This window comes from Pezoporus occidentalis, unplaced genomic scaffold (assembly GCF_034315485.1).
Source record: "Pezoporus occidentalis ecotype Australia unplaced genomic scaffold, CSIRO_AGI_Poc_V1 ctg110, whole genome shotgun sequence".
Lineage (NCBI taxonomy): Eukaryota > Metazoa > Chordata > Aves > Psittaciformes > Psittacidae > Pezoporus > Pezoporus occidentalis.
The window spans coordinates 1,827,413-1,850,960 of NW_026912887.1; the positions used below are offsets into that span (position 1 = coordinate 1,827,413).

Consider the following 23,548-nt stretch of genomic DNA (forward strand, 5'->3'; position numbering starts at 1 on the left):
AGTTCCCAGCGAAGCCGGCATGGCAGGAGGATGGGAGGCAGTTTGCAGCCTTCCAGCATTATTTTCACAAAGCACAAAGCTAAAGTGTTACCAACAACCTGGAATGCAGAGAGGACTGGGGTTTTGCCAAACACCAACCAACCATGCAGAGGAAAAAGCCTCACTGTCTCCCATTTGCTTCGTTTGCAGCTAATCCTGATACCCTGGCTGGCTTTATTCGTGGTTTTCAGCCTGTTCTTCTCCTGCATCTCCCTGTATCCTGGCGAAGGAAGCGCTGTGATCAAATGTTAATGCTCAGGAAGATCTAGCTGTGAGCAGCAGCGCTTGCATCCTGCTGTTTAATTTTCCTTGTCGTGAGCTGCAGTGATCCGTACTTGGGGAGGCTGACTTCACTCCCCATGCTGGGCGCTCTGCAGCCTCTCCTGCCCAGGATGGATGGTGCTACCCATTGCAGCCTCCCTGCAGCCCTCCCAGCACTAAATATGTGGTGTGCTGTATCTCTAATACTCCTTATCAGGGCCTGGCTTTGTTTACTTGTATAATTCTTTCAGTGCCTTATCAGATTAGCATGATTTCAAAGTGTTAAGAGCATCAGTGCCTGAAAGAGTTTTGCCATGGCCTCCTTGTGTTCAGATTAGATGCAAATACGTTCATGATAATAGAAACTTATTTGGACAGAGGTGGCTTTCTTTTCATCCAAGGTTAATAATAGAAGCATGGAGACCAGAAGCAAGGCTTTCTCATGTAGTTGCTTTAATCCTTGTTGTGTCTTTGGTATCTGGCTTTTTTGTGTTCAGGTATAGTGGGGAAAGCTCCCACGTCCCATTTAAAAGGCCATGTAGGCTTCCCTGAGTCACAGGGAGAGGGAGTGATTTCTGTTTATCCCAGTGGGTTGGGAACAAGGCCCCTCTGAGCAAGCATCTCATTTCTCCTGGATGAGTTTGGAAATCTGATTTGTTTAAAGAAGGGCCATGGAAGAGGTTACACCAGAGCCAGCCGCAGTCATCCCTTCTCCCCTCCCTCCTCCTCCTCTGATAGTAAAGGATGTTACATCTACGTCAGTATTATATCAGAACTCAGGAAATAATGAGATTTTTCTGTTCCTAATATTGGTAGGAATAATCAGATCAATATCTTCATAAGACAGTGTGCTGGAACATCTAATCTAGGTCATGCTTGCCTAGAAAGGTTGGACCAGATGATCCTTGAGGTCCCTTCCAACCTGGTAATCTATGATCCTATGGTAACATTCAGACAGATGAAGGTTTTTGGGGTGTCTCCTGCCGGGGAGTGGGGTTGCAGAGAGTACCTGGAGGATCCTTGCGCTGGTCCTGAGCCCCCTCACAGTCCTCGGCAGAGCCCTAACCAAGCTGGTACCTCCTGCAAGTGTTTGCCTTTTGGCCAGATTCCCCTTGTGCCCATCCACATACCAAGCACAGTAAGGATCTGCTTACAGAGTAGTTTTGCCTTGCTTGTCATCCTGGGTACAGCAGAAAATAGGCTTGTGGTATAACTGAGCTATATATCTTTAGTCCCAGACAGAAAATATGTGCTCTGCTTTCCATGCTCATACCAAATACCCATTCCCAGGGTGCAGTGGCAGGTCCCCTCCAGCTCCCTCCCGTCCCCCTTTTGCCTGGTTGCAAAAGCATCCAACAGCCACGTTCGTATTGTAACTTGGGCTCAGCTGGAGCCAAGCGTTGACTTCTGTATCCAGAAACATCTGCTGTTATTCCTGCTTGCTTTCACCCTTCCCTCACCACCCTCCCTTAAAATTCCCACTCCTTGGCTTGCTGAATAATTTCAAGGTGCTAATTGCCCCGTGCCGCAGCTGATCCATTGATCTGGAACACAAACAGTCTCGAGGTAATTTTCTGTCTGAGCCAGTCTGGGGCTTACGCAAGTGCTGGTGTTTGTTTCCTTGGTTTTAATTTCCTGCAAAGAAAAGCTTTTGTGTTGCTCTCGACAAGATGCCTGTGCCTGTGTCTCCAGCGGCGGCTGCTCCGTCAGGCCACGTAGGTCTCGAGGAAAATTGACACTAACAATACCCGTTCTTGTGTAATTGAAGTCTGTGGGTGGGAATCGAGAGTGCTGCTCAGTCACGTCCCTCCATCAGCACTGTTAGGCTGTTCTTGAGGTATCGGGTGGCTTCTCTTGCCCATGTTTCGTCCTGTGTTTGGGACAGACTGGGGGCAGTTCAGACTCTTTGTCCTGTTAACAAAATCATTCCTCTGTTAAGTAAATACTTGGAGGCAGAGGTTGTGTCTGGGGATTCACACATCCCTTTCTGTATCAGCTAACCACAGAGAACCAGTACTGGGTCACTGCTGGTCACTGGAGAGAGCAGCATGCATCCTGCACAGCAAAGAGTTAATTTTCCTATGGCCGTTGCTCCCAGCAGCCATCAGCGTTGTGCCTTTGCAGGGTTTGATTCGAGGAGGGGGTGGGGGTATGATGTAATGTGAGCAACTCCTGGGGCTCTTGTAGGAGGCTGTGCAAAAATAAACTCATCTGCATTCATTTCTCTCCCCAGCTTGGATGCGCAGGTTCGGTTTACCTGGAGGAGTTGCTGTCATACCTTATAAATAAAACCAGGGTTGTTTTGCTAACCAGGGAAGAGGACAGGGCTGATGGGGCTGCTCTGGGCAGGGTTGCTGGGGCAGGGGAGCAGAAGGGAGCCAAAAGGCCAGTGCTGGAAGCTGCACCCCACCAGGACAGCAGTGGTGTGAATCCAGTGCAGAATGAGCTTTGTATCCCATTGCTGGGAGCAGGCTTGTCTCCAGGTGGGGAGTGTGTGTGTACAAGGAGAAATGGGTAGCAGTTGTCTACCACTGAATGATAAGCGTTGGAAAGTGAAATATTAACCTAACACCTGTCTCCCTTCAGGAAAGTAGCCCCTTCTGTACAGGCTTGTACAACTGCACTCCTGGATTTGTGACTGTCCAAATTGCCACTGAGCAGCAAAGAAATACTTGCGCAAGTTTACAGAGGTTTTTTATGGAAGAGGGGAGCAATGATATTGAAAACATGAAAATGCTGCAGGTAGGAAAAATTTTGTAATTGAAAATATGTGCTGAGAAGCTCCAGCTGTAACACCTCATCCGCAGGCCTGGAGTACTGCAGGGGGAAGGGACCCACACGTCCAAGTTGGAAGGGCATCTGTCAACATCTATATTTCTTAGGTCCAAGCCAGCAGGGCAGAGTGTAGCAGGAGAGCTTCATCCCCTGCGCTGTTCTTCACCTCCTGAGAAGTCAGCTGCACTTTAATTCTGGCTCTGCTTTCTTGATCTGTACGCTGAGCACGTGGCAGAAATGCAGCCCATGCTGACAGAGGCATGGGGTGCAGAGAGCAGCCTATCCCTGCAAGAGCAAAGTGTTAAAATCACTCTTGCAGCCCCCGGTGCTTCAGTGACCAGGACTAGCTGGGGAGCCAGCAAATGCTGATAGCAAAGCACATCCAGAAGCTTTCTTTTCCCTGTCTGCAGTGCCTTGATTAGCTTTGAATTAGATCATTCACAAGCTCTCAGCCTTCTCTTTTAACAGGTACAGGAGAGTCTTTCCAAATATGATGGTCCCTTGCTTGTGGTGGGGGGACATGGACTCACAGCCCACTTCTTGCCTCTGCTTCTTGAAGTCAGAAAACTTGGCAGGCAGTTTTAACCTGGATTTGCTGGCTTTTTGCATTCATGACAGGCTCCAGCAACAAGATTCATTTTATTGTAGCTCTTCCCCAGGTTTTCAGGTTCCCGCCTTTCAGGCAGCTGAGAGATCCTGAGCAGCTTACATTGGGTAAAAGTCACTGGTTTGTCTCTTCAGTCCCAGTGGTGTGCCAGGCATATCGGATTGCTGGAACTAGCCCAAATTCCTGTCTGCACCCTTAATTGGGAAATGGGAATGGGGATGAGCATGGGACTCCAGAGGTGTAAATAGATCAGTCAGCCACATGGCGTCATCTCTGCTCTGTACAAATGCAGTTGAGGACGTGCTGAGCAGAAAGAATAAGTTTAATTAGCACATACTCCTTCCCAGGCTCTGGAATCAGTGTGAATACATTGCCACATCTGCTGCTCTTAACGGGCTAGCAAGTCAACTTTCCAGGGAGGTGCCACCCCTCAGCATCTCACTGCTCTCCACATAGACTCTGTCCATGTCAGCAGGATGGGTCCCTTGGGCATCTGCTGAGAAAGGGATGCACGAGTTCCTGGATAGGCAAGAGAAGTAGCAACACTGTCTTCCTCCGTCATCCCAGGGCACCATCCCAGAGCCTAGGATGTCTTTGTGTAACTGTACTATGAATGGTAAAAATACACTGACTTCCTCATCTTTGAGTATGACATCTCCAGTGCTGTCAGAAAGAGCTTCCTCCTTCATTCAGTTGTGTGACAGATCTGTAACAGTGGAGGGGCTGTGCAGTAGCGTTCCCTCCCTGCAAACTTCTTACAAAGGCCTTGCCGGAGAGCTGCTCGAGTGTGGAAATGGCTGTGTTGTAGAGGAGAGTGGATGGGGCTGCTTATTAAAAACAGGTTCTTTACCTAAAATGTTCCCAGCTGATCTGAAAATTCACAATACTCACGTCCCTGTGAATGGCGTATGGAGCCAGTGAAGCTTCAGCACAGATGACCTGACACAGGCTCTCTGGTAGCTCCCAAGGTGGGTGGAAATACTCAGTATGAAATCACTTGATGTCTCTGGTTAGGAGCTATTTCTCTCTCTTTCTGAACAGGGCTTGAAGAAACACCCTGACCTCAGTGCTCTCTGAAGCAGGTTTTTTACTCTCCCAGTTTTTATCAGCTAAAAGTGGGATGAATGTGTTTGTAATTTCCCTCCGGTAAAGGGCTTGGAGAACTCCCTTGCTTGTGGGTAATAACAGTAGCTTCTGTGAGATGGGCATGGGACCTGGGGTCACCGTGTGCAATTCCCTGTAAATGTAATTTGTCCTATTCGCATGAATAGTCTGAAATTCAAACTGGTTATTACACTGGGTAGGGTTTGAATTGAATTATCAGGAAAACATGAGGAAATTGCACTGGGTATATTCGTCCATTCTGATAATAAACCCATACATTGCTTTAAGATGTAGTTAATCTAGAATTGAAAGAAAACCTGCAGCAGCAGACAAGGACCAGTATAAGATAAATTCCAGGTGAGAAATGAGGGGAGATGTTGCTTGACCTTACTATAGGAGCCCTTCTGGGAGGTGATTTGGGGTGAGCTGGTCCATACTGGGTGCTGTATGAGTGTTGGCTCCTCAGAGTTTTGGGGGGGAGACTTGGACAGGCTCTGGGTGCTTGATTTTCCTGAGAGTGCTTTCTTGTTTGCTTCTTTCTTGTTGTCTTTGTCTTTCATTCCCTCTGTCTCTCTGTTTGTCTGTCTTTTACAGTCATGACAGTGGAAAGTGAGAGACCTTTGACTTTCAAACCTACCTGAATATCCCTGCAATAGCACTAGCACCAACAGCTTCCTCCCTCAGTGATAAAGGAAGAATGCTCGGAGGCCAGAGCAAAACTTCCCATTCTCACCCTGTTTTCAGAGACTGAAATCTTTGCCACACTCCCTCTTTGGCTGGAAATTTTCCATGCTGCTTGTGCTGATTTTTGCATTAACTGTGAAATTCTTCAGTCGTGAGACGTACATAAGCCTCAGCTAAATAGAGCAGCTGTTTCTTGAGAGCAAGATTTAGAAGAGGTAGAGGGGATTGTACCCACTTTATAGGTAGGAAACTGAGGCACACAAACTTTGAGGTTAAATACATAAAATGTCAAGCTGTCATTTCCTCAGTGCATGGTATTGGAGTTTATGAACTTAATGATGTTCTTTTGACAGTTTTGTGAGTGGGATAATGCCTAAATGGGAAAATGAGATGACAGGTTTCACAGCTTCCGTGTTGAGGGAGTTCGGAATAAAAACCCCTCAGTTTTGCATTCTCTGTTAGGAGAAAATGTCAAAAATAGAGAAGCACCCATTTAGGTGAGGTTCCCTGGCCTGGGATCCAGCCCTGCAGAAGTACCCGAGCATCCCATCAGGAGGAAATTTGGGATGCACAAAGAAGAGCAATAAAAGACAAAAAACTGAAATCACAATACTGTGATCCTGGAGAAACCTTCTGTCCCATTTGCTGGTAGCACTTGGTATCTAATGAACGTTTGGAGCTATCAGTGATTTAGAAGTTCCTGATATGCTGCTGTGTGAGATGTCTCACTGCTCATGTCCCAGCGCATGCTGAGGGGCAGAGGTGTGATGCTGGAGGTGTTGTGCACCTTGGGTCATGCTGTCAGGGCTGTCTTCTGTGCCTGCTTCTGCACCCATTATTAGAACTGGTTGTCCAGAGAGGTGATAGATTGCCCCATCCCTGGAAACATTCAAAGCCAGTTTGGATGGGATTTTGAGTAACCTGATCTACTTGAAGATACCTCTGCTTGTGGCAAAGGGGTTGGACAAGATGGCCTTGAAAGGTCCTTTCCAACTCAAACCAGTCTTTGTTTCTATGATCATCTCTGGTGTTGCCCTCTGCAGAGGGTGGCAGCCGACCAAACCATTAACATCAATGGAAAAAATTGCAAAAGCTGCTCTGTTGTGAGCACACAAACCTCTTCCCAAGACGTGCTGGAGCTCATTGACATGATTTCAGCTGAATCAGAGCTGTGGGATTTTCTTCCTTCTCTTGTGTGCAAAAGCATTAACTCTTTGGCCCTAATCACCGCGTTTCCTAATGCACAGCCAAGCGGGGTGCTTTCATCTTGCCGGGCTATTGTGCTTAGATAAGTTCCTCTGTGTGGGATTGCTCCATGGCACTTGAATCCAACCAACACCAAGCACTTTCTGCCTGGCAGCCACCTCACACCACAACAAAAACTGCTCATGGGGCTTGTTTAGGATTTGTGTGGCAGCAAAAGTCTTTGCTTCCAGTGATTAAGTGTGAAGCTGGTAGTGTCTGTGTTTTGGGGCAGAAAGGGTATTTGCATTGCTCTGAAAGGTTATGATTTGCATTGTAACATCCCCAAGGTATTTTTTGCTGCCCTGGTGATGTCCCTGTGGGGGAAGCTTAGCACTGGATCACTTTGCCTTGTCTTTGAGGCAGAGCAAAGCGAGAAACAGGTCATCCTGCAGGAATAACCCTTGTGCTTCCAGGGTAGTGAGCCTGGGACGCATAGAGCTGCCATTGGACCAGCTCCAGAGCTCTTTCTGGCACACTACAGGATCTGATAAATGACATCTTTACCCTGCTTTATCCCCTTTTGCACAGCTCTCTGGAAGTGAGAGAAACAGTACTGTTTCCTAACATTAAAGGAATGTTTAGTTAGCTCAGTTACTCAAAAGGAATGAGGTTCAGGTGGTTATCTTCCTCCCACTCTCCCCTCCAGATTTTGAGTTTTTGTGGCCAAAATGTCTCAAGGAAATGAAGTTTCTAAAGCATTTTCTGAGCAGAGACATCCAGTTAAACACATGTACTCTCAGATGTCAGAGAAACCACAGCAGTGGGTGCTGAAGACCTGCCCTGGGCAGCCCAGCTCCCCATCAGCCCATGGATGCTTGTCCCATCACACACTGTTCTGGGAAGCTCCCAGTGGCATCTCCACCTCCTCCTCGGTGACTGTGTGATAAAGCCAACAGAGAAGTCAGGAGGATGCCCAAGCTTTGGATCAGGCTTTATGATCTGTGATAATCCCTTACTTTATTACAAGAGGGGATTTGAAAACTGCAGAGCAATGAAAAGCTTCCACCGGGCAGTGGGAAGAGAACCTTTCAATAAACCCAAAAATCCTATTAGAAATATTTTTATATATATATATATATATAAACTGTGCTGCCACATAAAGGCATTGGCGACAACTCTCCCAATTTATCATGGATTTTGCAGTTGGCAGCACTTTTATTTTTAATGCTTGACCATTGGAGTCCTGCTGCTGCCAGAGCCTTTTCCTCTATCTTTTTTATACAGGCAGGACTCTTGCTGACATTTTTGCAGAGGGAGGCTATAAAAGGTGAGGTAAGTCCAGTGCAAGGGAACTATAGCCAGAAGGGTGGTCAAACAATCCACAGGATGTTTTAAACATCTATTTTTAACATTTGGAGTTAGCCATGGCTGCAAACATAAGTCTCTAATGATGAAGTGGATGAGCAATTGCTTCATTCAGAGTACCAGAACAACTCAAGGAGTAGTACATCACGCAGAGTATTCTGCTAGAACACAGAATTATGTGAACTGAGTGCGGATGAGTGCTAAGGAGATGATCCAACATACCGCACCAGAACCCAGACCAGCTGAGTCTTCATTTCTCTCCAAGCTCTTCAAGAAATTCATCACATATCTGCAGTTTCACTTGAAAGCTAATAGGAGTCACCAGTTGCGTTCACCATTAAGTTGGAATGAGGGCCACAGAGAACAGCTCACAGGGTATCCTTTTTGAAGGAAGGGAATAAGTCCCTGGTTGGCAGTGCTTTGCACAGCTGTGATCCAGTTATCAGTGTGGGTAGGTGAGATGCATTTCTGCTACAGAACTGTGCATTTTCCGCTTCACTGTAACCCTTTTATGAGACATTTGAACCCATTTAAATTAGGTACAGAAAGGAGATAAAAAGTTCTGGTGGTGCTGTATGTTCTCAGAGCGTGTGCATATTTTCCAGTGCTCTTCCAGAGGGGGGAGGACTCTCTCCCAGTGCTTTGCTCCTGCTGTACTTGGTGTGGGAGACTGAGGGGTCCCCAGGGTGGAAAATGGAGACAGAAAAACATGCAGACCCACACCATTGGGATGACTCTTTGGTCAGGACTGTCAACCAGGAGATTGTCCATCCCTGCTTTCTGTAACCATAAAAGCTTGCAGAGACCTATGAGCTGGAAGCTCATCGTCTGGCTACCATCCTTCCAAAGGTATTTTAAGAGTGCCACGTGGAGCACCAGCTCACAGTACTTACAGCATTTTGTAACACTCTAGCAGCAGCAATTCAATCCTTGTTTGGGTTTTGGCCAGTGTTTGTTGTCCTCCCTGGAAATGGTATTGATTATTTGAGCTCAGGAGCCAATTATGGCCAGTATGATACTCAGCACCTCACATCCCTGGATGACGTGTGCCATGGATTCTGCTTTGCTTCAGCTCTACCTGCCACATGGGCCATTGAGGCTTTTAAATCACCCATGGTGTGAATAAGCAGTTTAACTCATGCCCTAAACCTTATCTGACATGTGTTTTTGGGGCTTGGTTTGAGCAAGAACTGGCATTGATTTAGTATTTCCCTTGGAGGGGTCCTGTGTCCCACATGGCATCTCTGTGTCTGCTTGGTGGCACTGCAGATTGCATACAGCAGGGAGAATTTTGCATGAGAGAAAATGGTGAGTGGTACCATGGGCTGTTGGAGCCCACCAACAATTGGTACCTGGTGTTGCACTGCCAGGCAAGTTGAGTTCTGCGCTTGGGCTATCAAGGTGATCACCTCTTGTGTAAGTTGGTGGGGCTCCATAGCAGCTCTGGGGTGTCAGGAGCTCTGCTCTTGTGCAGGGAAGTAGTGGCAATGGTGGGTTTGGTGGGTTGGTGCTGAAACATGGGTGATTCCTCATTTTGCTCTTTATTTACTACCTTATTCTGCCTCCCTGAGTCTGTGTTAATGTTATGTTTGGTGTTTTCAGCTCTCCTTGGGTTTACTGCATTTGACAGCTTCCTGGGCAAAGCCCCTTCCTACGTGGCTTATTTGATGCTATTTAGGTGAATTTGTTGAGCTTATGGCTTGGGTTTGTTTCATTAAAATTTGGGTTGTACTTTTCCATCTGGCTGCCTAGTAGAAACAGTGTCCAAAATCAGTATTTCAGTCGCTTTCTATCTGTTTTTTTGCAGACTGCTTTTTGCATTCTGTAAGTTAATTGAATGATGAGAAGCAGGTTACTTAAGCAAATGCAGTGGCCCCTGTCACACTTCATATGTCCTGTTAAACACGCAAAACCAACCATGATCAACACTTTCCAGTGGTTACAAATGCAGTGCACAAATCAGCCTTCCTACCCCCTGAGGAAGGTTGATGAGGTCTTCTCAGGACAGCTCCTCCAGTCCCACTCCTACCAAAGTGAAATGTGGTAACGCCTCTGTCCACCGTAAAATACTGCATCTTCTGCCACGTCCCTGACCAGCATAGTATTGAAACTGGTATTTAATGAACTTCAGCCAGGGCCATGTCACCTGTACAAAGCAGGAACATCATCTGCTCTGTTTATAGAGAGTGAAATGAGTTGTGATAACTTGCTGCTGGTAGCAAGTCATTATGGACCTCCTTGAGCAAGTGGAGAGGAGGCTGTGGAGATGCTGCAAGGGCTGGAGCAGCTCTGCTCTGGAGCCAGGCTGAGAGAGCTGGGCTGGTTCAGCCTGGAGAAGAGAAGGCTCCTGAAGGAGAGACCTTAGAGCAGCTCCAGGGCCTAAAGAGGCCGACAAGAAACCAGGAGAGGGGCCTTGGACAAGGGATGTAGAGACAGGACAAGGGGAATGGTTTTAACCTGCCAGAGGGGAGACTGAGATGAGCTCTTAGGCAGAAGTTCTTCCCTGTGAGGGTGCTGAGGCGCTGGCACAGGGTGCCCAGAGAAGCTATGGCTGCTCCATCCCTGGCAGTGTTCAAGGCCAGGTTGGACACAGAGGCTTGGAGCTACCTGCTCTAGTGGAAGGGGTCCCTGGCCACAGCAGGGGTTTGGAGCTGGACGAGTTTTGAGGTCCCTTCCAACCCAAACCAGTCTGTAAATCTATGATGAGCAGACAGTTTGCTCACTGTGGGTTTCCAGGTTGGTGAGCACTGGACCCCGGAGCACACGGAGCTGCACGTGCATCCTGTGTACTGACTTGGGTGGCTGTGCTGCTAGAGGCTTTTGGGGGTGAGCTTGCAGAGAGGAAAGGTGTCACTTGACCTTTCCGTGATGTTGTTGCCTGGCTGCTTTAATGGCTTGAGGATGTGGGAAAGGGAAGTGTAAATACCAATGACGTGCAGGTGGCCTCGCCTGTGCCTGCCCACTCCGTGCTGCCAGGGAGCAAGTCCATGTCCAAAGAAGGAACACATCTGGGCTTTTTTTCCTTCTTATTTATTTCACAGGCAAGGAGCAGAGGTGGGAATAAAGGAAAAAAAGATGTCAGCTGCTTATTAGATCAGCAGCAGTTGTTTTGAGCCCTAGCTCCTCCATGCCAATTGAGGTAGTAAGCTTTGTTTTGGGGGTGCTTTTCTGATGCAAAGGATGGTCTGATCAGAAAATGGTATTTTGCTGCAATAATATTCTGCAAGCAACTTGCACTGGTCTCTCTGAGGTAACATGGTGTTGATTCATGCACAAACTTACCCCTCTCCCTGGTGTCTAGTTTTCATTCCATGTAAGCTGTGATTATTCAGTGAAAAAGAAACATTGGTCTATGAAGCTAAACATCAAAATGCAGAACCCTCAGTGTCCCCACTGTTTGCAGTGTGTTTGCTCAGGGTTATTTTCATGGCACACACAATTGAGGTTATTGAGGAGAGCAAAATGAATAGTATTTGTTATTCAGTTCATTTTGGGTTTTCAGCGCTGTCATTGTCTCACAGCAGTGGTGCCTGGGGATTCAGAGGGAGTGAGGTTAGGAATTTATTACATGGTGTCTGGAGCTGTACAGAAACAGCTCCCAGAGGTCTTGCTGAAGGGGAAGGAAAGGAGAAAAAACTGTATGGATGAGCCAGGAGTGGGTGGACAGAGGAGGACACGTGGAGATGGAGACATGAAGTGACTTGCCTACAGCACCAGGGCGCTGACTGCAAGAGCAGCGGTGCTGGGATTTGTGCTTGGAACTGCTGGGCTGCATCTAACCTCTAAGCAGAGTGTGTAGGTTTCTGTTGGGATCTCCGCTGTGTCTTTACTTGCTGCATCTGCATCTGAGGTCAGGTTCCTTATGCTGGGTAGTTTTAACTGGGATTATGCATTTGTAAATCTGGATCTGGATCTGACCTGTTTGTTTCTGTAATTTGCCAAACCAAAATCCAAAGTCCAGAAAAACTTAGAGAGACTTACGCCTTCATTCCAGAGTCTGCACCTGGTTTTATGGACTGTTAATACATTAAGGTTTCTTTAAAACAGTTAATAATTTGTGTTAAATGGTTAAGCTGCACATTTTTAACTCCTTAATAGACTAGAAGCAAATGGAATGGAACTGGGGTTATTCTTAAAAAGATTTCCATTATCTCTGTACATGGTCACCTTGATCTCTGGTGTATATGTTAGACCATCCATACTTTACAGAGCTGTGAAGCTCTTGACTTCCGCTCTAGAGGCAGCACCCCACAGATGCATAGGGTCCGTGCTTTGCATCTCCAAAGTCAGCCTCCGTTTCAAGTCCAGAAGAATAAAATCTGGGTTTAGAGCAGGAGAAAGGGAACAAAAGAGACCAGAAAAACTCAAGGAAAGCATCTGGAGAAACTGTGAGATAAAAGAGATTTGACTTAAGTTAAATGGGGAAATCAGCAGTGCTGGTCACCAGCATCTGAGCTAGTTGCTGAGGCGCATGCAGTGTGTTGTCCTTGAAAATCTGTATGACTCCTTCAGTGGAAGTTGATGCAGTTGGTGTAATTAAAACACAGCACAGTACCACCCTGTGAAGCAGTGTGGGAAGCCTGGCTGGCTGGAATAGCAGCGTGGGAACCCCAGTGGGCTCATCTCATTCATTGCACTGGGGTCTGTGCTAACCACATACGAACCAGAATGTGGACCTGGCTCTCTCTGCCTCTAAACCAAACCTCTGTCCTCCCCCGCTGTCTCTTTGCAGAGCTTCCTTCCTCGGAACACTTGAGCGTGGCTGATGCGACATGGCTTGCCCTCAACGTGGTGTCTGGTGGAGGTGGCTTCTCCGGCTCCCAGCCCATCGGAGTGACCAAAATTGCCAAGTCAGTAATAGCACCACTAGCTGACCAAAACATCTCAGTGTTCATGCTCTCCACCTATCAGACGGACTTCATCCTGGTAAGAGGACATGAGAGGACCAGGCAGTTACCTGCCACCAGATGAAAGTTCCATTGAGCAGTTTTAATGACATTTCTGGGAACAAGTTGTTTGAGGAGCAGCAGAAGTACCAAAGTTGCCTTTCCCCAGAGCTGTGTGCCATGGGGTTAGGCTCTCTGGCATCTCAGGAGCTATTCCCATGGGATGATGACACTGCAGTGTTCAAGGCCAGGTTGGACAGAGCCTTGGGTGACATGGTCTAGTGTGAAGTGTTGGGGGTTGGAACTGAATGAGCCTTAAGGTCCCTTCAAACACACACCACTCTGTGGTTCTATGATTATATTATTCTCTGATTAAAAGCACTGTGGTGCTTAATACTATTGATATATCTCCAGATATGCTTCTCTAGAGATGCATCCAGGTGGTATTTATCCTTACACCCCTACTGGCTCAAGCAGGGATATGTCCACTTTTCTGTGCCCTCAGAGCACATAACATCCACTGCGGTGTATTCTCACTTCTGGTGCACACCACCATGAGATAATCCTGTTGTCAACTTCAGGTACGTGAGCGAGACCTGCCCTTCGTGATGCACACACTGGCTGCTGAGTTCACCATCCTCAGAGTAGTAAATGGGGAGACAGTGGCTGCTGATGACCTTGGGATAACAAATGGATTTGTGAAACCAAAACTAGGTAAGGATCAGCATGGGCTCAGCTTGCCAGGGAGTTGGTCTCCATGACACATGGGGGTGAAAGTCTGCCTCCTACCTCCCTTCAACATTTTGATGAGTGATTTTCCTGTTGTAAGATAATAAACTATCTTAGCACACACCTGAGTCTGTCCCAGTTCAACCAAGGATTTGAGCAGGTGCTTAACTTTCTGAGCAGTGCTGATGAGCTTTGCTTGAATTTGAGCCTTGTAATGCTGGTTTCACATCTCTGGAGGAGCCATGCCTTTAACCTTTCTACAGGTTAAAGTACAATTCATTTTAATTGCAAAGCTAACATTATGTGTAGCCCGTATTTCCATGTTTCATTATTGCAGTTGAAAATGGCTTATATAAAAGCTTGTTTTAAGTCTTGCAGTGATGTACAGAGAATATTATTCAGCTTTCACACTTAAGTACCAGTCAGGATCAAGGCTACAATGAGCCCAGGTCTGTACAGAACGTAAGGATGTTTCCAGTCTAGAGGAACAAGCATCAGGCAAAGGACACAGTCAGAAAAAGGAACTACTTAAATCCGTATGTTGACCTACACACCTGCCTGTAGTTTTATGCCCATAACCAAACAAAGCAGAGCTCAGTTATTATGAAGTGCCACTCAGCCTCGTCACTCTAGAGCTATAAATCATCTTGTTTAAGAAAATGAGCCTGGGGCAAAACGTGTGAAGGAAGGGCACAGTGAAACACACACTGATAATGCACAGGTATGCAATGTGCTGTGTTGTTCTGTTCAGTAGCTGCATGCCTGAATACTGGCTGCTTTTCAGTCCGTGGCTGCAGTGTGTTTACCAAGCTGCTGCGTGGCATCTGGTTTTGAATTTTTGTAGGCATTATGGCAAAATAGGCCCCCAAAAAGGTAGGAGACGAGAGTGTACTGCCAGAAATGCCTTCCATAGCTCTGTCTTTTAAATGATAGAAGCCTGAGTTTATTTCTACCTTTCAGTCTGTGTTGGCAACTCCTTTAGCTTACCCTTGTCTAATGTGGATGCATCTGATGGCCTTAGAGCCCCTGTGAGCAAGGAGCTGACCTGTGCCCCATGCAGGATGATATTACCATATACCCCAGGGAGAACACCATAGGAACAGGTTATCCCCAGGCTCCTCAGTCCCTGTCTGAGAGCCAGGAGGACTTCAGCAAATAAGAACTTCCTTACAAATGCTGTCAGCTTTCTCTGCGGCCACTACCGGTACACGGATAATGTCTGGTGGAACGTGAACCTGCTGCAGATGCGGCTTCATAGCTGTGTGTGTCTCTGTGTGTCTCTTTCAGTTCAGAGGCCTGTCATTCATCCCCTTTCCAGTCCGAGTAATATGTTCTGCGTCACCAGCCTGGATCCAGATACCCTTCCCACTGTTGCTACACTACTAATGGATGTCATGTTTTACTCCAATGGGTAGGTCCCATCAGGGAGACAGACTCCTGGGGGAGGTGTTTGGAGGCACAAATGCACATTGCCCCACCAGGATGCCCAGGGATCTGCTGTGGCCTTATGCTGTGGCAGTTCTCAGCTCCTAGGGAGGGAGGTTTCACAGGCTCAAGAAGGTTGTCCTGAGAGATGGAAGCCAAATAAGACACTGAAGGTGCCCAAAGATGTCTGCTGGCTTTGGAAAGCTGAGTCTTTTCCGATTTAAGCAAAGAGCAGCAGTGTGATCAATGTGCTGTATATCCACGTATGACCAGGGGACACACAGCTGCCCGGGTTGCTGCCCATTGGCGCCTGTGGTTCCTGGTCCACCGCCTCCTGTGAGAGGACCTTGGGGCAGGGATGGGAGAGTTTTGTCAATTGTGGGAACTGACATTGTGTTCCTCAGCAAAATCCATGTGACAGGACACAGTGTCACTGCCCCAGGTCAGTGTATGAACATTCCTGGTGTCACTGGCTAGATATATCTGCTTTAAAAAGATTCTTTTGCTCTTCTAGTCACAGTTAATGCTGTTGTCTTCTGTTTCTTCAGAGTAAAAGAATCAGTGGTGGGCAATGAAGACTCGGGACACATTCGCTTTTTCTCCTTTTCTCTCATTGAGGGTTACATCTCGTTGGTCATGGATGTCCAGACACAGCAGAGGTGAGCTTTGGTCTTAGGGTCTTATGGACCCCAGAAAAGCACCTGAGAGGTTTTCAAAGGAGCAGGAAGCAGCTTAAGCTCTTCCATATTAATTCTTGGGAGCCTCACTGCATGGCTGTGATGTGCTCGTACATTCTGTGTCACTTTTCTGAGTGAGGTCTGGCATGTTCCAGCTCCTGAATTTTGGGCTTATCTATCCAAGCCCTCAGTGAAATGACAAGCCACTATAATGTAGAGTTATCTCAGTTTTGAAAGAGGAACACTGGAGCAAAGTGATTTTGATATTTTACTCCATTGTTCATTAGTTGTGCTTTTAAGAGCAAACCCAAGAAAATCTGGTATTTGTGGTTGAATATTTACTGATAAAGGCCAAAAGCAGGGTGGAGATGTCAGCGGTGCTGTCCTCCCGCTTTGCTTTTGCACATGGCTGGGCTCAGAGTCTCCTTGTGATGATAATGTACTGAGTCACCCCTGTGCAGCCAGAGACCAGGACTCATTTGTCTGGCAGGGAAAAAATCAGCTTGGGAGCAAAGATCAGCCTGTGTCTGTGTGTGTACTTCTGCAGCTTCACATCACAAAAGTCTCTGAGGTCTGGAGGCTAGGCCAGATGCTGCACTGAGATGCAGTGCATAAATTCGCTCTTGACACACAGTGCAGTGGTTGGGTTTGATTCTTGCCTGCCCTAGGGACTTGTTTTGCAAACTATTAATTGCCCCCTTGAAAATTTCTTTGACCTTAATAGGAGTAAAGTGCCGTCTGCCTTCAAGAGAGGCTAGACAGAGTGGCAGCCTGCAGCCTGGTGCTTGGAGAACTCTGTCACAGACTGCCTGCTTAACCCTGGGCAAGTCTCTTAGCTACTGCTCTTCTTAACCCTGCTAAGAAATGGGATCTCAGCAGGGATCAAACAGGGATGGCATGCAAAAAGGCACTGGTGATGCTCAGACACAAAAACAGTGGTCACCATTCACATTCCTAAGAGAGTAGGTGTGAAAACATACTCTGTCCCTAGGTGTTTCTAAATGCAGCTCAAGTCAAGCCTTCAGATTAACAGTCTCAACCTTTGTAAAGATGGGGTGTGGCCTGTTTTTTACAGATCTTTTCCTGTGTCTCTCTGGGTGCCTCTGCACACCTCCAGTGTCAGATGCTGATGGACCACAGGATGTCTGGAGGGGCAGGCAGGTGCATCTGTCCCTCTTGCCTTGAATTTTCTCAGTTTCACTAAGCTGCTGCTGCTGCTGTCAGCTTCCAGCAGTGCAGGGATACAGGAACAGCAGCATCCCCTCAGGCAGAATTTGACACACTGCTGTGTTTTAATTGCCATGTTTGGTATTTCTTTTCCTTTTACAGATTTCCTAATAATTTGTTGTTTACAAGTGCATCTGGTGAGCTCTGGAAGATGGTGCGGATTGGTGGGCAGCCTCTTGGCTTTGGTAGGTAGACATTTGGGGGATCAGTTGGTGCACAGGTAGTCATTTGCCTCAGGGCCTTCAGGGATGATGGAAAAATCCATCTGAGGCTGAGGCTTTTTAAGAGCATCTTAAGATGACTTTGCAAGCTGAGATTTTCAAACAGGAGGAGTCTGACTCCTACCTAATAAGTCAGACTTCTAAATATACTTTGGAAAGTGCTACATGCTTGACAGCTCCATCTAAATTACATTCATCTGCTGGACTTGGGAAGTAGCTGCAGCTGCGTCTCTGTTTAAAGAGAAAAAGTGGACAAAAAGATGGCATGGGAATGTGTTGCAGATTACAGCAGTCGGTGGGCAGAAGGCACTGTCATGCTCCAGTGCGCTCCTTGGGCAGCTCTGGCTTTAGTAGATGTAGTACAGATTTATAGCAGTCCAAGTGGGAGTCCTGTTCACAGACCTGTTTCACATCCAGTGCTGCAAACATTTTCTCTCCTCAGAAGAATATTGGACCTAAGTAGTACAGAGCAAATGCTTTAAGCCTGCAGAAGTGTCCTTGCTATATTTATGTCCCTTGTCATTTTAAGGAGTCCAATGTGAATATTGCTACAATGGCTGATGTTTAGGAAACACTAGGTCTCCTTTCCCATGGTCTCTGAAGCAGTTACAAAATACAGGCTTCAGGAACATGTCTGAGAAATGCTTGGCCAAGTTTTATATTTAATTGCAGCTTCTACACCGGCCAGCCAGAAGGTGCAAGGAGGAAATTTTCATGCACCTTCTCTTCATGCATCTTAGATGCAAAATATGAAGAAATAGCACGTTGTATGTCACCTGCGGGACATCAGGACACCCACCAGTCCCCTAAGTATGCAGTGTTTAAATATGTTAGCTTACAATAAAGCTGAAATGTTCCTTTTGGATCAGTGAAACTCAGATGTCATGTGGAAACAATGTACCATCGATCTGCGATAAGCAGGACGAATTTAATTGGCATGAAGTCCTGTCTCAGGGGCTGTGGTGGTCTACAGCCTAGGAACCATGTGTCCAGGCCAACCAGCAGGTCAGCATCTCTTCTCTCAAGAGATGCAGGACAAAGCATTTCATAGCAATTAAAGAGAAAAGTGGAGGTTAAGGTATATGAGACTGGTTTTGGTGCCTCCTTCCTAAACAGTATTGGTGTCCCTGCCCATGGCAGGGGGTTTGGAACTAGATGATCCTAAGGTCCTTTCCAACCCTAATTGTTCTATGATTCTATGATTATTAATTGCCTTTCTTTGGACCTTTGAAAATCATTCCACTCCTAATGTTTGTGCCTCTGGGGGACTTACATTTCTCTGTAACAAAAAGAAGGCAATAAAGTTAAATGTGCATTGTATCATGGTGGCCCAAAGAGCCTGATTCTGTGATAAACAACACATAAAATCAGAGGTCCTTTCTGGCTGGCATTTGTGAAGACAAACTCCTCCCGGTATAGGCGTGGAGCTGGTGAGACCCAGGAGTTCTGGGAGATACTCAGGTGCCATTCACACAATGATTGATTTGTATCTCCTCCACAGATGAATGTGGAATTGTTGCTCAGATTTCTGAGCCTTTGGCCGCAGCTGACATCCCAGCCTACTACATCAGTACTTTTAAGTTTGATCACGCGTTGGTGAGTATCAAGACAGCTTCTTTGGAATAGGGGAAATCTTTCCCCTGGGAGAAAATTCATGATGAGAACATTATTTCCCATCTGGAGAGCTTATTGGAGTGTCTTTGCCCTTACATAGGTCAGCAAATACCTCTCCCCAGCCTCCTGGCTGTCACTGCCCTGGGTCAGAGGCTTCTGAACCAAGGCCAGCCCTACCCCAAGGCAGAGCCATGCTAGGGAGTGTCACAGTGTCATTCTTGCAAAAGGCTGGTCTCAGTCCTTAAAGACCTACAGCACTGGAGACCTCCTGACCTCCCTGAGCACTCTCTGCCACTGTACCACTACCTTTTGTTAGAAACAGAGACAAGACCTCGTCTTTTCCTGCATATATAGTCGGAGGCTCCAGGCTCTCAGGTGGGTGCTTTTGTACATGGAGACTTTTTGGAGAGTCTCCCAATAGCAAACCCCTGCCTTCATCTCATGAAGGTTAGAGCCTGCATGGCCCTAACCTTTGTGTTTTAAGATCCATCTGATGAGCTCAGCTGATCTTGCCTCATCCTCCTTGTGGGCCTTTGATAAATAGCAGTAATTGTCAGTACCTCAAGGGGAGGCGATTTTGAAGCAGAGAAGGATGTTGCTGTGTCTGTTCTTCTGAATGCCCACAAGCAGTTGCAGCACAGCCATCAGCATGAGGGTCTTGCCTTTCATACAGGGCTCTCTTCTCCTTTATCCTGGTGGATGTTTTACCATCTAAGCCTATCTCTGCTCTTCCTTTGGCTGTATAGGACACCCTCAAAAATGAGACGTTTCCTTGGAAAGGGAAAATTGCTAGGTCTGTAGCCACAAACAGGATGGCATTTGACTTGGAGCCCATTCCCTTAGTCCTGAGGGAGGGAGTCAGTAGTCCATGTGCTAACAAAGCCAGCAACACAGAGCTGCTTTGTGCTTTTGGTTTTGTTTTTTTTCCTAAATTTGCACTTCATTGCATTATGCTTCTCCTTTTATGGCTGTACATTCACTGCTCAGGCCTTCCTTTTGACCTGTAGAAGCCCCAGTGAGTTCAAGGCGGGTTTTATTCAGCTAATCACTTCGGTTTTTCACAGTTGGTGTGAACCATTTGCAGACTATAGGTCATGTGTGTAAAGAGCAAAAGTAAATATTATTCCAGATAGCAAAGGTCAAAGTGTTATATATGTTTGTCTTCTTTTCTTGAATATTAACTGTGCCGATAAGATAAGCTAATAAAACACCATTTTAAAATCAATACTGTTAGCTTTGCCTCACATTCCTACCTGTTGTTGTGGCTCCAGGTGCATGCTTCCTGCCCAGGGCACAAGGTGCAGAGCGCTTCCAGTTGTCAAGCAGTATCTGGAAAGCTAAGCCCTGTTGGTTCAAACAGATATTTCACTTACAACTTGTGCCCTGCAATTGTGATGACTCTGCAGGCAGCTCCGCCTTTGAAAAGTGGCTCATCCGGCTACGTTGAGCCCAGCAGGTGCCTGTCTCCCAGCAGCTGGCAGGGTATTATTTGGGTGATGCACTGAGGTCTGCAGCTCTTCCTTACTCAAATCAGTATTTCAGCATTTTCCTTGCTACTTGCCGTTTTCTTTTTCTAAGGTTTTGAAAGCCTTTTTATCTGGACAGTGCCTTTCAAGCTGTCAAATCTTTCCTCCATGGGAAAGGTGCATTTCAAGCCCTCCTTTGCTTGACTTTGCTGCAGGCGTGGTTCCTAGGCTGTGTGCATGCTGGCTGTAGATTGGGTTTGTTGGCCAAGAGCCTGACCTAGATTTTGTCTCGTTTTCCCTAACTTTGCCACCAAAACACCTTGACTTCTACTGACATTTGTCAGGGTCTGAGCATATTTTGAATCCTTTCTCTCTTTAAGGTTGTTCAAAAATTTAGAGTACTTTAGAAAAGCTTTTCTTCCCTTTGATTTCGTCTTTTTTTTTTTTTTTCCTGTGCATATTAAGGTGGGTTTTGTTGCTTAATTTTTATTTGGCCTGGATGTTAATATTCAGGTCTTCCTGCAGTGCTGTAGCTGTAGAATTTTGACTTGGAAATCACAGCCTATGCTTGAGAAGAAATCTCCTTGGGAGACAGTGGTGGGATGAGAACCTCCAGGTCTCTGGTGTGTCCTCTCTGTGCCGTCAGGGTGGAGAGAGCTGTGATTTCCAGCTCCCTCTAGAGAGAGCAAGTGAGAAGAGTCCCTTTTCCAGGTGCTCTGTTCTCTCTGCCGCGTGCTCAAAGGTATCTTGCTCTTCACCAGCATTTTGCATCTAACGGGCTGAAGTAATGTCTGGGACTTAGTTCGGAGCTTTACTTTTCACTTTGTGGTAGATGCTTTGATCTACCCTCTGGCTGACAAGGGAACATCTTACACCAGCTGCACTGGGATAGGGACCTTTTCTAAGGGGCAGAGAGGGTAGGACTTCTCCACTGGTGACCAATTAGGATGTCTCCTATGAGTAAGAACTGTTCGCCCATCTGTCCTGGAGAAAATCCAGTCCAGATATTGGTGGTATGATCATGACCATTTCCTCAGCATGAAGGGAGTCAAGCATTTTGCAGTGAATGATCGATCAGGAGGTCGGTCAGGAGACCCACTGATCATCCACTTGGGCTGGCAAAGAAAATGTGGTTTACAAAAGTGATTCCTGTGTCTTATTATCTTCTGGAGAGTCAGAGAATCATATGGCTTCTTCCACTGCAGTGTTCAATGTACTGGGAAAATAATGAAGGGGAGGCAGTGGAGAGTCCTATCTCAGTGTGTGGAGGTTTGCTGGGGTTTTCTTCCTAACCCATAAGACTTTGCTGTATGGTGGTTTTAAGATTATTTCCTTCCTTTCCCAGCTGACTTGTGTTCACACATCATCAATTACCTGCTCCTATTCCATCTTTCCATTGGAAAAAAGAACATTTTTCTTGTTATTTTCTCATGGGTTTTCCCCCCATTTCTCTTAAAAGCCTTGCAGAAAATCACAGTCCAGTTGTATTTCCACTGTCTGAGCTCTGGAGGGTGTCCAGTGAATCCAGGTATTGTACTCCTGGCCAAGGACTCAAATACCTCACAGAGGATCCTTCTTCAACTTAACGTGAATTATTTTGGCTTCTTGCAGCAGCTCGCAGGCTGTTTATTTTTCCCTCAGCCCCCTTTCCACTTTCCAAGAGCTGTTCACTGCCTGTCCCCTGATTGCCATCTTTAAGTTTATATAATGTCAGATGCCTCTTTTCTGTCTGATATAACTTTGATTGTGATTCTTTTATACCAGTGACACTTGCTCTGACATCTTTTATATCTTGTGTTGAAAGAGTTTTTTCTTGCAGTAAGTGTGAAAAGACACTCACTAATAATTTTGTATATGGACTTCTATGGTTAAATGTATCATAAGACTGGGTAAGAGTGCTCAGGTGCTACACCACACCAAATAGAACCCCCCACCACAAGCAGGTGGGCAGTTCTCTTCTTTTGATGGACATGTTCTACTGCCACCACACTTACAGGTCCCAAACCTGTAGGATGCCTCAGAGAGCATCATGGAGCCCTTAGGCATCAGCACGGACACCTTGCATGAGGGAGCTCGTGTCATACAAATGCTTTATGAACAAAAGGAAGGGAAAGGAGGAGGAGAGAGGAGGAGAAGGAAATGAAAACCCCCAAACAGTTGCCTCCCCACCAGCACCCACCATGCAGACAGCAAAGCAGCCAGATCTCACTTAGAGTGTTTGCTCCTAGGGGTACCATGGGTTGATGCTTTTGAACCAGAGGGTGTCTCTTACAGGTGGAGTCCTTTCGCAGTGGAGTTCAGGTGTACAAGAGCAACATACCTGGCTCCCTGGGACTCTTCTGCCTCATCTCTTGCCCCTTTCTGTGTCATCCCTGCCTGGCTTTTGCTAGAGCATGACTTTTCTTTCTGGTTTCTTGCAGGTACCTGAAGAAAATATAAACGGTGTGGTCAATGCACTCCAAGTCAGTCAAGCTGAAAAGCATTAGAAATCTTCTGAGCTGGTTCCAGATGCTTTTTATTATTATTATAATTATTATTATTATTATAATTATTATTATTATTCTTTTTTTCTCACAGTATTTCTTGAAAAATCTGATTCCAGAGAGTGACATGAAAAGAGACTGTGGAAGGTTGAGCAGAAACAGCTCCAATAAGCCTTGGTTTTAATTATTATTATTGTTATTTTATTAAATTTATGAATGAGGGGCAGGAGGAAGGGGAGGTGAGACACTTTCCTGATGGTCCTCTCCAAGGTGAGGTGTAACCTGCCCATGTTCTCGGGGTGGAAGGAGCTGCCTGGGGACACAATCTCCCCCCATGGGTGCTCCGCTCGGCTGGGATGGACGAGCCCTTGCTCAGACAGAGCCCCGAGAACCTTAAACCCAACGACATGCGGAATTAAACAGAAAAGATGTTGCATAGTGCTGGCTTGTCTCCTCGCATCAGACTTCCTGAGGACTGTTCCTCATTGCCTGTGTTGAGATAGGGATGGGAATTGGGTTCTGTTTCCCCTGACAAAACTGTTTGGTGTTGGAAAAGGGGAAGGTATCCAGTTGTTTGGGTTTTCCCCTTTTCCCTGTCTCCCTGCAGTCAAAGCCTGGCTGCTCCGGGAAAGCCTGGGCAGGGGGAGCATTGCTCTGACCCACCTTCAGGTGGGGACACCAAGACTTCTGTCTGTATTGAAACATGGCCATTTTAGCTCAGATTTCCCCCGTCACCCTCCCCTTTCCCCCAGTGTCCTCCTGCCATGTCCTCTGCTCCAGGACAGCTGCTGTCCCCTCAT

At 46.6% G+C, this 23,548-nt stretch overlaps 1 protein-coding gene across 2 annotated transcripts in view; it reads left to right on the plus strand.

Moving 5' to 3' along the window:
* CASTOR2 (cytosolic arginine sensor for mTORC1 subunit 2) overlaps positions 1 to 23,189 on the plus strand; it is a 147,259-nt gene extending 124,070 nt beyond the window's left edge. For both annotated transcript variants that reach the window (XM_062632141.1, XM_062632132.1), the window contains 7 exons: positions 12,753 to 12,946; positions 13,488 to 13,620; positions 14,923 to 15,046; positions 15,609 to 15,719; positions 17,067 to 17,149; positions 18,687 to 18,781; positions 22,686 to 23,189. In XM_062632141.1, the coding sequence (XP_062488125.1) occupies positions 12,753 to 12,946; positions 13,488 to 13,620; positions 14,923 to 15,046; positions 15,609 to 15,719; positions 17,067 to 17,149; positions 18,687 to 18,781; positions 22,686 to 22,751 (806 nt within the window). In that variant the 3' untranslated portion in view covers positions 22,752 to 23,189. The remainder of the gene's footprint in view (positions 1 to 12,752; positions 12,947 to 13,487; positions 13,621 to 14,922; positions 15,047 to 15,608; positions 15,720 to 17,066; positions 17,150 to 18,686; positions 18,782 to 22,685) is intronic.
* Positions 23,190 to 23,548: the final 359 nt, after the last annotated feature.